The following is a 14,290-nucleotide window of genomic DNA, read 5'->3' as shown; positions in this document are numbered from 1 at the left end:
CTAGCAATACTACATATGGTAATATAAAAAGTTATTACTATTTACAGAATCAAGTCAAGAAGTTGAAATCGCAGAGGTGAGAAATCCTGAGATGTTCCAGAAGAGTGATCCTGAGATGTTCCAGATGAGTAATCCTGAGATGTTCCAGATGAGTAATCCTGAGATGTTCCAGATGAGTAATCCTGAGATGTCACAAATGAGTGATCCTGAGATGTCCCAGATGAGTGATCCTGAGATGTCCCAGATGAGTAATCCTGAGATGTCCCAGATGAGTAATCCTGAGATGTCACAGATGAGTGATCCTGAGATGTCCCAGATGAGTAATCCTGAGATGTTCCAGATGAGTAATCCTGAGATGTCACAAATGAGTGATCCTGAGATGTCCCAGATGAGTGATCCTGAGATGTCCCAGATGAGTAATCTTGAGATGTCCCAGATGAGTGATCCTGAGATGTCTCGAATCAGCAATCGAGAGATGTCCCGGATGGGGGAAGTGATAAAAGAAGATGACAGGAGCTGTAAACTATGTGACAAGGTAACAATTTTATCATCAAATATGACAAATTTTGAAGGATCTCCTGACTTCTATACAATCTCTTCCTACATAAGTGCAGTTCTAAAAACAACCTTTATAGCAAAACGTCATAGAGAAAAAATAAACTCCATACAGAAATCCCGAGAAGGGAGAAGAGCTGACACTTCAGTCACCTTTGAAGTAGGATTACACATTGAACATGTGGGACTAATTATAGCTAGGGAGAAAGAAACGAATTATATCAAGGGAAGTTATGGAGGGAGCAGATATGAAGCGTCATCTCCATTGAAGTAGCTCCTCCCTGGAGTGACCAGGAGGAGAAATGCAGGGGTTTCCATTAGTCCAAAGATGGAACTTCCTCTCATCATAGAATCTTCTTAAACTTTTTGTCTCTGAATTACCAATGTTAATATTGGGGTTTGTATAGTCACGATAATTATGGAAGATACATTTTCAGCGCCATAGTGAAGGGACATATATAAAACATTCACTCACATCACTGTAAGGCCATTCTAACCAACTTAATAACGGATCTATAGCTGATGCTATCCTGCTCATGTTTGATCTCTATGTAAATGGTAAAATTACAGTAAGAAAGATGACGACAATATGTACCATCTGGATTCCCCAGGGGTAAAGATATGCCTTAAGTTGAGGATCTCATAAAATTCTGAAGGACCTAGCACATCCCACAATCAGCCCCCCATGAGCTTATCTAGGGGAGGCATGTGGGCATAACCTTGAGCTAATAAAAGGCAGTATTTGGGTTTTGATCATTGTTCAAATCTGGAAGTCATAAGTTCGCTGTGAGGGTGTTCCATTTTCCCAATCGGACTGCTTCCCTCTGCTAAGCGCTGAGCCATTTCTGTGACACCAGGTTTAGTAAATCTGTTTCACTATTCTGTTTTATGTTATGTACAGTGCTGCTCACCATTATTGGCACCCCTTCATTTTTTCAGAGACTGTACAATATCTTCAGAAATAAATGGAAATGTACCAAAATCATATCCTCAGATTTTTTTTAATTAGTGGCAGGGCTGTGGAGTCGGTAAGCCACAGTTGCGACTCCGACTCCGACTCCTGGATTTTATCAGGCTCCGACTCCGGCTCCGGCTCCGACTCCGACTCCTTCATAAATGGCCAATTCATAACAACAAATTTACTGTTGTAAAATATTAAACATTGTGCTTATTCAGTTTCTCACCATCATATAAGTAATCAGACCACTTAGAGCAAAAACTACATTTATTAGAATACAATTAGAATATAGCAAATAACTTTTATAAACTTTTCTAAACTGTAAGTAAATATGCAATAAACACTTTTATGCAGTTAATAAGAAGAAATCTATAAATTTGTCCTCAGAAAAAGTATTGCCTCTGTCAGATCCTCCTTCATGGATGCCCTCAAATCTGATCTAATTATTTTGAGAGCAGAGAACAACCTCTCTACACTAACTTGTGTTGGTGGCAAAGCAGTAACCACTCGGGCAACATCTCTGACAATGTCAGGATACAGAGGAATCGCTTGTTGCACTGTTATTTTTGATGAACGGTCAAATTTCTCAATTTCTTTTAGTGCACATGAAAAATTCTGCTGAAATGTACTGGCTGTGTTCCTTGATGGGGATGACTCTTCTTCTATGCGGGAACGCTTTGCACGGTCCTTGTGATCCAAATATTTTTCGAAATTAAATTCTTCATCAGTTGATGATGAGGGTGAAGATGTGGCAGGACGACCAAATTCTTCTTGTTCCTCCTGACTGTTCTGCAACCCTTTCATCCTTACTGCTATTTCAGACAGAGCTTCTTTTCCTTTACTTAGCTGTTGATCATCTAGAAGAATCCGATGCATTGGGTCTACATAAACAGCTGCCAAAAGAATGTTATTTTGTAATAGTAGCTCCTCTCTCCGTTTTATTGATGTAGCAATGCCACTTGCAATTAACCCTCCTCTTTGGGACAGGCGAAACATCAGGTTCTTCCACTCCTTTAAGAAAATACCTGGAGTTAAGTCCTCTGCTTGTAATTTTTTAGTGACTGTAAATGGGTGCTCTAGCAATTTTTCCAGCTCGGTCACCTGATTCCACTGACTTTCATTTAGCGTCAGTTGAGGGTTAGCCATGTCTACAAGAAAGGTTTTCAGTTCAACCAAGCGCTGAATCATTAAGTAAGTACTGCCCCATCGTGTGGCTTGATCATTAATTGCCCCTTTTCCAGCACGTCTCTTCAAAATTGAGTCAACTTTAGGGGTTCTGGCAACAGTAGCCAATTTTCTCACCTTGCCAATCAGTGCAGCAGCATGTCCTTCTTGCAGACTGTCTCTTATAGCCAGCTGTAGCGTATGCGATGAATGAAAGAACATATTGACACAGTTTCAACAAGATCATCTAAACTATCATGTTGCTGTTCATCTGAAGTAACTTCAGTTTGCTCCTCAGTTACAATACTGTGTTCCTCTATTTCAAACATTTCTGTGTCTGTGGACCCAGAATGTTCTTCTAGCTGCTGGTCACCATCATTACTCTCATTCATTAGCTTAATAGTACTTATCATATTTATCATATTTGAAGCATTGTCAGTTACGACAGAAAGAACTTGCTCTTTTTTAAGTTCATAGTCTTGCAGAACCTTTCCCACCAAGACCTGGAGAAACTCACTGGTGTGATGTGCTTTGGTGTCTTTCACTGCCAATGTCTTGGTAACTATTTCATTTTTGTCACAAACAAATCGGACATTGATGGCAAAATAGTTCACTCTGTGACGTGTGCAGGCATCCATTTTAAGAAACCGAAAGCGTCCCTTGAGAGTTTTTTTAAGTTCTTCCTTTTGTTTAAAAGCTTCTTCGATTACTAATTTTCTAATACTCTCTCTCTCTCCAGAGAAACACCAAGCTTGCGGGCCATTTCCCCATTCAGACACATAAAAGCTGGTCGTGAAAATAATGAAATAGGCACACTATCCTTTACAACAAGCTCTATGATCTGTTTTTTAAATGTATCTACTGTCATTGTCACAGTAACTTTGTCACTGACAAAATATCTTGCAACTGATGGCTGCAAAGTTCTCTGCTCCTTTGTTTGGCTGGAAGAGCTGGGCACTGGTTCATTGGTTTGGATGCAGTCTTTCTCATCCACTGCTTTCAGTACTTCTGGATGAAAGCGCTGTAAATGTCTCTTTAGATTAGAAGCTCTGGTAGGAGCATTTTTATCTTTGCCTGAATATGCACTCATCTTGGCTTCACAGCATTTGTTTTCGTCTGGATCATTTGTCATACACTGACAGATATAATGTTTTCTATCTTGAGTGATGGTGAAATGTTCAAATACAGCTGATTTAATGTGATGCTTCTTTGACATTCTCAGGTTTTTAATTCTGCATTCACAATCCAAATGACAATTGTTTTTCCTAAAAACAATTGTACAAAATTATTGCCAGGTCGTACAACTGATATAGTGGTCAGTAATACTGTTATTATTCCTCATGTACTCACAGTTAACTGATGCAAAGTTTGTTGAAAGGATAATACTTCTTACAGTCTTCCTCTTCTGAGTAGCAGGCAGCTGTGAGATGCTTGGAAGACGCACACCTAGTATGATCTAGTCTAGAGGAGGAGCTTTACTACTAAGAATTTGCAACACATTTTCACTTTCAGTTTCATACATTGTAAGTAGGGGGGTTGGGGCAGCATGAGGTTAACCAAGTATAAGATTAGATAAGGGCAGTGGAGAACAGTGACACACAAGAAGCAAGAAATGTCTCTATCTCCAGCAGAACTGCTTATCACTGTTGTTCATGGTTTGATAGAACATATATATTTGAGTAACATTTATAAAATTCATATGAAAGTTCAACTATGAAATATTAATACATTTTTTTTAAAGCTGGAGTCGGAGTCGGTACATTTCTACCAACTCCGACTCCGACTCCAACCAAAACTAACTCCGACTCCACGACTCCGACTCCACAGCCCTGATTAGTGGTCCCCACTAATACAACAATAAAACATTGTTTTCCAACTTACATGTTGCCATTTCAAAGAAGAAACAAAATGAGCAGCATGGGAAGCAGTAAAGGCACCCCTAATTAATACTTGGTTGCACACCCTTAAGCATTGATGACAGCCTCCAAATGTTTCTTGTAGCCAGCTAGAAGCTTCTTGCACTTCTCAGCTGTTATTTTCTCCCACTCTTCCTTTGCAGTTTGTTCAAGCTCTTGAATGCTTGCAGGGTTCTTTTTCCCAATGGCAGATTCAGCACACCCCAAAGATTTTCTATGGGATTGAGGTCAGAACTCATTGCTGGCTATTTTAAAACCATCAGATTTTCTTTTTCAACCATTCCTGTGTACTTTTGGATGTGTGCTTTGGGTCAATGTTTTACTGGAGGCCCCATGATCTTCGACTGAAACCAAGATTTCTTACACTGCTAGGACATTTCGCTCCAAAATCTCTTGATAATTCTCTGATTTCATGATTGTGGTTTGTCTTGGTACTCATTGGCAAAGATCAGTCTTTCCTTTTTATGTCTTTTCTTCAGCAATGGTTTCTTCCTCGGCCTTCACCCATAAAGATCTGCTTGGTTTAGTGTGCGGTGTATGGCACTTGTTGAAACCATCAACCAAAACTGTTGCAGGTTGGCCTTCAGATCTTTGGATGTTTGACTTGATGTTTTTTCCACCATTCGCACCAACCTTTGAAGACATCTCTTGTCAATTTTCCTTTTTCCCCCACGTCCAGGGAGGTTTTTGACGGTTCCATGCTTGGTAAACTTCTTAATAACATTGCGCCCTGTTGAAATAGGAATACCAAGGTCTTTGGAGATGGCCTTATACCCTTTCAAAGTCTTGTGTTTGCTAATAATAGCAGTTTTGATGTCCTCAGACAGATCCTTTGTCTCCACCGTTGTGACAAAGGAATAGGGCCTACTATGTGGCTTTTTAAAACACTAAAGTCATCATTCTTTGGTTGATTCATGTCACATGGGCACCGACAATTAATCACAGGTGATTCTCATTTGTGATTTACCACAGGTGAGTCAAAATGTGTTTCCCTACTAATTTAACCCAAAACAACCAATACCAGTGACACAGCGAGCTTTAGGTTTTCTATTTTCTTCCCCATTGTTTTTTTTGTTTTAAATTATTGCTTATCATTTGCTCTTTTGTATTTAACACGAGTGCTCAACACAAAAAAAAAGTTTCTTTTGATTTCTTTTTTTCCAGGAAATATTCCACATTATGTAGTTAAACTTCATGTGTGTCAATAACGATGAGCAGGACTGTAATTGTATATATTGGTATATATTGTATTGTCTTGTTCCCATTTTTTAGCATCTTGTATATTTGTTATAAACACTGCCTATATTTCTGGATTAAATATGTGAAATGTAACAGCTCTGTTCCTCTTGCTCTGTAAACCGCACCCCTGAAGCCATACGCTATATGTAACGGATGTGCAATAGGCACAGTAAAAATGCAGTAGCCATTTTGTGGTGTATCTCAATAGTGGGTTGATTCCATAGTTCACAGCTTAACTATAGAGATAGAGAGAAACCCATAAAACACTGAATAAATTGCACAGAGAATGACAGCACTGCAGTGAAGAAGACTTGTGTTTGAGGAAAAAAAGAATAATACAGATTATGCATCTGGCATAAAAAAATTGTGGCAGCTATACGTAGTAGCAGGACCACCTCCACAACTGGCACCGGCTATCCAGGCAGTAGTACTACCAAACACAGACCATAGTAGTCCTCCTTAGTCTACTGAAAACATATTAGTAGGGAAGAACTTGAGGTTTTTATTATTGCATATTGCTCATCTCAGTCACAGCAGGATAATGTTACCTCTGACAGTGACCCTGATTTTCTGTGTGTTCGGCACATTCTTCCTCTTCTCATCCACTAATATTTTCAATTGAGGACTTCCAGGTCTGTCAATAACATCTCTGTAATCGACTGACTGTAATCCAGTGTCTTGTCCCCAAAGCTTCCAAGAAGATGTACCCAGATGGGACAGTCTTATTCTGTCTCTAGAATTAAAATTTTATTGTGACAGTCAGCTTCAATGTGAATAAGGGCAGAGCAGGACAAGGGCCCGACTGTTCAGCCACCTGTCCATGGGAAGCTTTATAGATGACTACCTCAAAAAGGGGGACAAGGCGATCACAGCTTCAAGTCCGCTAAGGGGACTATTAAATACAGTAAAAAGTTTAAAAAAAAGTTTAAAAAAATAAAAAAGTTCAAATCACCTTGCTATTGCACCATTAAAAATAAAGCAATTAAAAAATACACATACTGTATTTGGCAATGCTGTTTTTGAAAAATATTCAAAATATGCAATAAATGAATCCGATCGGTAAACGACGTAACGAGAAAAAGATCAAAACTGAAGAATTAGGTTTTTTTGGCATCCACAGTATTGAAATATTACCTACAGCTTGATTGATAGAAGCCAGTTTAGTACCAAAAATAACTAATATGGTTGTACATATGTCTTCTTTAAAAATTAACCTTTGATAGATCGATTAAAATGAGACCAAAAGAGACAACACATAAAGCCCAATGGGTTATAATTAGTAGTGATGAGCGAGTATACTCGGTGCTCGGGTGGTCTCCGAGTATTTTGGCGTGCTCGGAGATTTAGTGTTTGTTGTCGCAGCTGCATGATTTGCAGGTACTTGACAGCCTGAATACATGTGGGGTTTCCCTAACAAACAGGCATTCCCCACATGTATTCAGGCTGTCCAGCAGCAGCCGCAAATCATGCAGCTGCGAGAACAAATACTAAATCTCCAAGCACGCCAAAATACTCGGAGATCACCCGAGTACACTCGCTCATCACTAATAATTAGTAACTAAAAAACACGAAGACACAAGACACCAAACTGTTGGGTGTGGTCATTTAGCTATAAATGTTGCTTTAAATTTCTCTGTCCATACAAATCCTCATAGACCGATACTGGAAACAGATAAGCAAGTAACTACCAATCTCCTTTTTGCAGCTTAGGAGACAGTATATAATATTGCCAACAAAAATAATTGGAACACTCTCACCATGTTAGTGGATATGCCCCCTGCGACGGATCCCATTAATGTGGTTAAATACTCAGTCATTAGTCACCAATTGTAAAGGGAAATGGCAGCAGCGGATCTTGATGACTTGCATGTCCAAATGCATTCAGCATGACAGCCTGACTTTATTATAAGGTAGAACAGTGGAACATTATTATGAGGAGCCACATTTGGGGGGCATTTTTATAAGACATTATGGGCCACTTTTTATAATATGCCCCCATTTTGCTTTCTTATTATGAATCCCTTCCTTTGTGCCTCTTTCTTATAATACCCCCCATTATACCTCTTAATGATTACTATAATTCCCCTTTGTGACGACCACAATATAAAAATAAATTTATATTCACCACACACTGCTCCTACAGCCAAATGCAGTGTTGTCATCATGGTGCTTAATGCCTCCTGCATTGCTTCGGCCTCTTGCATGCCCCAGTTTGTCTCCTCTATGTACAAATAGCAGAACAGGGAGCTGATGGTGCTGGCTCTCTGCTCCGCTACAGTTGCTGACAGTATCTGCGTCCTGAAGATGATGATACTTGTCCCGTTCTGTCGTCTGACAATATGAAACCAGAGGCTCCTACCCTGTCACTAACATTAGGGCCACCCGATCTATCCCTGTTACCCAGATCAATTCAGATTGTGAAGATGCTGGGGCCACATACCCTGCTGTTCTCTGGAATCAGCCCTGATCTTTCACCTCCCCCAGCCAGGAAAGTAGAGAGGAATAGTGTTAGAAAATACCCTAAGCAGACAAACAAGGAAGGATGTACAGGGATAAATGAACTTACCAAACACACAAAATATGCACTCACAGAAAATAGAAATAGAATAGAAAATCAATAATATTAGGAAGGTACACAAAAATAGAAGAGGATGGGAGTATGCACACAACCAAAACTCCAAGAAACAGTCACAGAACAACCCGCCTTGAGCCTCTCAATCGAACACTCTTTCACCATGCAGTACAAGACTTAACACTGGCAATTCAGATTTTCAAAGCAGAGACTATATAGGAGAGGGGACTGGCTGGTGATTCACAGCTGAGAACTTCCAGAAGGAAACTTCAGAGACTCAAAGCTCATCAGTTTAACTCCTGCACTGCTGAAAGAAACTAGCACCATTGAGTAAGAGGTAGAAGTGCTTCTGCTCAGTGCGGCAGTACATGAACTCAGATGCTACGGTCTTCTGGCTCCTCTCTGTTACGGTGAACCCGTGACAATACTGTTATAAGTATTGAGGGCCGATGTGACTACTTGCAGAGATTCGGAGATAAATCATATAAGCGCTCTGAAAATTTTTCCAATGTTTATATATAGGAAGGCTCATTTCTTTGGAGCAGGGAGATGATATGTAATACAGCTCATGGAACAGCCCATTCATTATTATTGAATGAAACATGTAAATAAAATAAAATCCTGAAAAACTCTTCATTTACTTTTTTATTTTATATAGAGACAGACAAATTATACTTATTATTGTAACTGGTGCTCCTCAAAATTTCCTGTCATCTTACCATTTTTTGTCTGTATTTTATCAGTCACAGGAGTCAGTAGATGTAATTGCCCCCACTATGATCGGCAGCACGTACCGGTAGGTGACTGTTATATAGAAGGTTTCTGCGTCAGTTTTGCAGATGTTTAACTTCTTACTTTAAAAAAAAAAATCAAATACCTGTTACTTTTAAAAAAAGTTTACGAGGTTAAAGGAGACCAAAATACGAAACCTTTCTCAAATATATGTACCGTAAGTATTAAAGTTAAAACAATTAATCACAATGTGGAGATAATAGCTCTGACCATATAAGAGAGAGAGACAGAATACGGCTAAATTTGGGAACTCCACTGTCTTGCTACTTTCAAAGTTATGGGAGACTTCCTGCCTCCGAGCCGGGACCACAGGGGTCATCTTTGTTGCTCCCTTCTTCTTTTTTTGGGATGTATTGGTATATGAAGCAACATAAGATATAATCCTGTGTGTTATGGATTAGCAGGGTAAAGAGAAGGCTATAAGAAACACTTAAAATGGTAAAACGTGTCACAGCTCCTCATGGTGACTGCTGTGGGATCTATGTGTATGTAGTGGAGTCTTAGAAAATATTAAGGTTCTCCCAGTCTCTCACACAGGATTGCAGTATGAGACAAAAACTTGAAATCTAATCTGCCTTGAAATATAATTGCCCAGTTAAAATAGAGGAAATTAAGCATTGTTGGGAAGTGACAAATCTAATTAAAAGACCTTTTTATGCCCAAGTGACTGAAAGAGGATGGCTTTTTTTGAGGAAGGCTGAGATTTACAGAGTACAGGGAATTGGACAGGAAAGGTCTTTTCAGAGGTTCGGATAACAATAGGAACATGTGTTTACACATAGATAGAGAAGTGGAAGAGTCTCTTTTGTCCACAGGAAATATATCCTTACTTGAAATTACACTTTTGTTCTCTTTAAAGGAAACATCACACATGCAACTAGACACAGGGGCTACTATGTTACTATGAGAGTGATGGGACATACATTTTTAGCCTCAGGGCTAATCAGTGAAAAATATGCATATTTTCATAACTCTGACATGTGCCTATTGGTTCTAAATCAATAGTGACCAGATAACTGACAATAGCCATGCCAGGTTTATTATCTATTGAAAGGTAAAATTCCGATAAAAATATGGCAGCGATTTTGAACTTCTACGGTCATTAGGAGTGAAGAGATCTCATAAGCTGGGAATTTCATTAAATCCTGAAGGGTTGAGAACATCTATAACCTGACCTATGTGAGGTCATCAAGGGGAGAGGGGTGGAGGTAACTCAGGTACTGATAAATGGTCAAGGCGAATTATGATCTGGGTTCCTTTAGAGAGATATACATTGGTATTATGCATGAATCCCGTTCACTGAACGTTTCCAATTGAAGTGCTCTCCTAGCTGAGCTGTATCATCTCTGTGATCGGTGTAGTAAGTTCTCTTGTTAATTCTGTTTTATTTTGTGTAATTGTATATGCTGTATTGTTTTGTCTTCTTTGTAATATCTTTTGTATTTTTTTATAAACACTGCCTACTATTCTTCTGGATTAAATATTAAGCGCAATAGTCCTGTTCCTTTTGTTCTGTAAACCGCACCCCAAATCCATTAGCTACCTGAAATGGCATCCAATCGGCAGGAAAACGATTGGTGGTGGGTCGGCAGCTAATAATCTTTCTTGGGTTATTGTGGAGTGACCGTCCCAGGGGTATATACATTTATTCTATGCATTGGAAACAGAGGTGTATATACCATACACTCACTGTTAGTTCTCCAATAACTGGCCTATTAGTGGGAACAGCCTGCGGCCTCCTCCACTGATCGTTGGTCAATCGCGTAATTGTCCGGACAATAGGAGGAACCAAAGAGCTTTTAGTGACAAAAATATCAGCATCACAGTGGGTGGATCTGTGTGACGTTCTCGGCTGTGGTATTGACATGTGTGACTCACATGAACACTTTAATAGTAGCTATGTCACCATAGTAATTTAAACCCTTACAAGCAGCTATTTTATGCAGTGCTTTAGAAGCAACCGTGTTCTTTATTTTTTACATGTCTGATATATGACATAATATTCGTTATAGAGTGAAGCTAGGTTCTTTGTGGAGGAAGTGAGGTATATTTTTGCCTGATTTTTCTGATTCGCTGCCCATTGAGATGCATTATTGAATTCATTACCACGTTTGTACTTTGGCTATTTTTTTAGAAAAATAGATTATTCAACCTTGCATTGTATTCTATTGAGCAGTGACACAGGAAAATGTCCTGATGGTCTAATTAACGTGCCCCAGTCTACACAGCAAAGCTAAAATGTGACTTACAAAAAATGAGAAATATCAGCCTAATAATGTTCAGATGTATAATTTTTTTACCTAATACACCTGCTATGATGCAGCAAGATATCTTAGCACCAAACCTGACATATTCAACGGATTTTGCTCTGTTAAAGCTGTTGATCACACCCTTTTTATGCTGCAAACAGGATACAAAAAAGCTTATACTCAAACATTAATTCTACAAACTTCTTTGTAGAAGCTGTCACATTATACAAATTGCTTTAATATTTTGATTGGCATTACTTCTATATTCTATAGACAATTTTCAATGAAAACAGCATATGTGAAAGAACAGAGAAGGTCCGCATCACAGGGAACACCCACTAAGCCCTAAATCTGCTGCTCCAATGGAGGACGTAACAAGCAAAGCATGTATCTAATAACACCAAGCCTCAGCCCATTAGCTTCCAAGCAATCTTGTAATCTATCACATCCATCCACATCACCACAAGCAGCAGCATTACCCCTCTATTCTATAGACAATTCTCACTGAAAACAGCATATGTGAAAGAAAGAACAGAGAAGGTCCGCATCACAGGGAACACCCACTAAGCCCTAAATCTGCAGCTCCAAAGATGGACGTAATAAGCAAAGCATGTATCTAATAACACCAAGCCTCAGCCCATTAGCTTCCAAGCAATCTTGTAATCTATCACATCCATCCACATCACCACAAGCAGCAGCATTACCCCTCTATTCTATAGACAGTTCTCACTGAAAACAGCATATGTGAAAGAAAGAACAGAGAAGGTCCGCATCACAGGGAACACCCACTAAGCCCTAAATCTGCAGCTCCAAAGGCGGACGTAACAAGCAAAGCATGTATCTAATAACACCAAGCCTCAGCCCATTAGCTTCCAAGCAATCTTGTAATCTATCACATCCATCCACATCACCACAAGCAGCAGCATTATCCCTCTATTCTATAGACAGTTCTCTCTGAGAATAGCATATGTGAAAGAAAGAACAGAGAAGGTCCGCATCACAGGGAACACCCACTAAGCCCTAAATCTGCAGCTCTGACAACGAAAGCATATATTTAAAAAAAAAAAGAATCGATGTATAAATCAGCCAACAACATAGTGTTACACAGATCTAAAATATGCAACAGGCAGAAGGAAATGTGACCTTGATAGAAGAATTCATAAGAGACATCTACTGAATGTGCAGCAGTAGACAAATGTACGATGCTGGCTGAAAAATGAATGATCCACAAGAAAAAGCCAGTGGTTTTCATTTACACATACCTGACATCTAATCGTTGTGTTTTTCAGTCTATCAATAAGATCTTCAGGACTGTTCTGCTGCTCGGAGTCTGGAATTCAGTTCCGTGTGACACAACCGGTGACTCTGGAATATGAGGTGGATTCCTGGAGTAACTACACAGAGATCCTGCAGAATCTGTCTGCGAGATATGAGATTCTTGGTCCCCTATTCAACATAAAATCCAAGATAGAACCGAATGTGGTATCCGCAGTCTACCTCCCTCATTGTCTATGTCTGGGAGGTAATGAATAACATCAAATACTTTTACAAAAAAACATAAAAATCATTAATAATGTATAATATGATCTAATGTGACTGAAAGATCACCAAACAAATTTAAATATTAGACAGAGGTAACACAAGTAATCGCAAAATGCAGTTGTTAAATGAAGATCTTTATTTTTAAGGGAAAAGAAATCCAAACCTACAGGGCCCTGTGTGAAAAAGTGAATACCCCTTAAACCTAATAACTGGTTGGGTCACTCTTAGCAGCAACAACTGCAATGAAGCAGTTTGTGATAATTGGCAATGAGTCTTTTACAACACTCTGGAAGAATTTTGGCCAATCATCTTTTCAGAAATGTTGTAATTCAGTCACTTTGGAGGGTTTCCAAGCATGAACCGCCTTTTTAAAGTAATGCCACAGCAACTCAGTTGGATTAAGGTCAGGACTTTGATTAGGCCACTCCAAAGTCTTAATTTTGTTTTTCTTATGCCATTAGAGGTGGACTTGCTGGTGTGTTTTTGATCATTGTCCTGCTGCATAACTCAAGTGTGTTTCAGCTTGAGGTCACAAACAGATGGCCAGACATTTTCCTTCAGGTAGACAGCAGAATTCATGGTTCCATTTACCCCAGCAAGTCTTCTGGGTCCGGAAGCAGCAAAACATCCTCAGATCATCAGACTACCACCACTATATTTTACTGTTGGTATGATGTTCATTTTCTAAAAGTCTGTGTTACTTTTATGCCAGATGTAATGGGACATACACCTTCCTAAAAGTTCAACTTTTGTTTCATCAAGCCTCAGAGTATTTTTACAAAAGACTTGAGGATCATCAAGATGTTTTCTGATAAAACTGAGACAAATCTTTATGTTCTTATTGCTCAGCAGTGGTTTTTGTCTTGGAACTCTGCCATGCAGTCCATTTTTCCCCAGTCTCTTTCTTATGGCGGAATCATGAACACTGACCTTAACTGAGGCAAGTGAGGCCTGCAGTTCTTTGGATGTTGCTGTGAGGACTTTTGTGACCTTTTGAATGAGTCATCGCGGCACCCTTGGGGTAATTGTGGTCAGCTGCCCAATCCTGCGAAGGTTCACCACTGTTCCATGCTTTCATCATTTATGGATAATGGCTCTCACTGTGGTTCATTGGAGTCCCAAAGATTGAGAAATGGCTTTATAACCTTTTCCAGACTGATAGATCTAAATGACTTTGTTTCTCATTTGTTCCAGAATTTCTTTGGATTGCGGGATGATGTCTAGATTTTGAGGACCTTTTGGTCCACTTCACTTTGTCAGGCAGGTCCTATTTAACCCCTTTCTGCCATATGATGCACTATCC

General features: G+C 39.3%; 1 protein-coding gene across 1 annotated transcript in view; it reads left to right on the top strand.

Moving 5' to 3' along the window:
* The window catches only part of LOC141050255 (NACHT, LRR and PYD domains-containing protein 3-like), a 183,265-nt gene that overhangs the window by 133,107 nt on the left and 35,868 nt on the right, over nucleotides 1-14,290 (top strand). Inside the window, exons 13-15 of the mRNA XM_073547131.1 lie at nucleotides 48-535; nucleotides 9,148-9,200; nucleotides 12,735-12,967. Coding sequence (XP_073403232.1) covers nucleotides 48-535; nucleotides 9,148-9,200; nucleotides 12,735-12,967 — 774 coding nt within the window. The remainder of the gene's footprint in view (nucleotides 1-47; nucleotides 536-9,147; nucleotides 9,201-12,734; nucleotides 12,968-14,290) is intronic.

Source organism: Dendrobates tinctorius, unplaced genomic scaffold (genome assembly GCF_039654945.1).
Source record: "Dendrobates tinctorius isolate UK_male_01 unplaced genomic scaffold, ASM3965494v1 ptg000151l, whole genome shotgun sequence".
In the NCBI taxonomy this organism is placed as follows: Eukaryota; Metazoa; Chordata; class Amphibia; order Anura; family Dendrobatidae; genus Dendrobates; species Dendrobates tinctorius.
The sequence above is the reverse complement of the archived record's forward strand: the minus strand, read 5'-3'. Positions and strand labels throughout refer to the sequence as shown.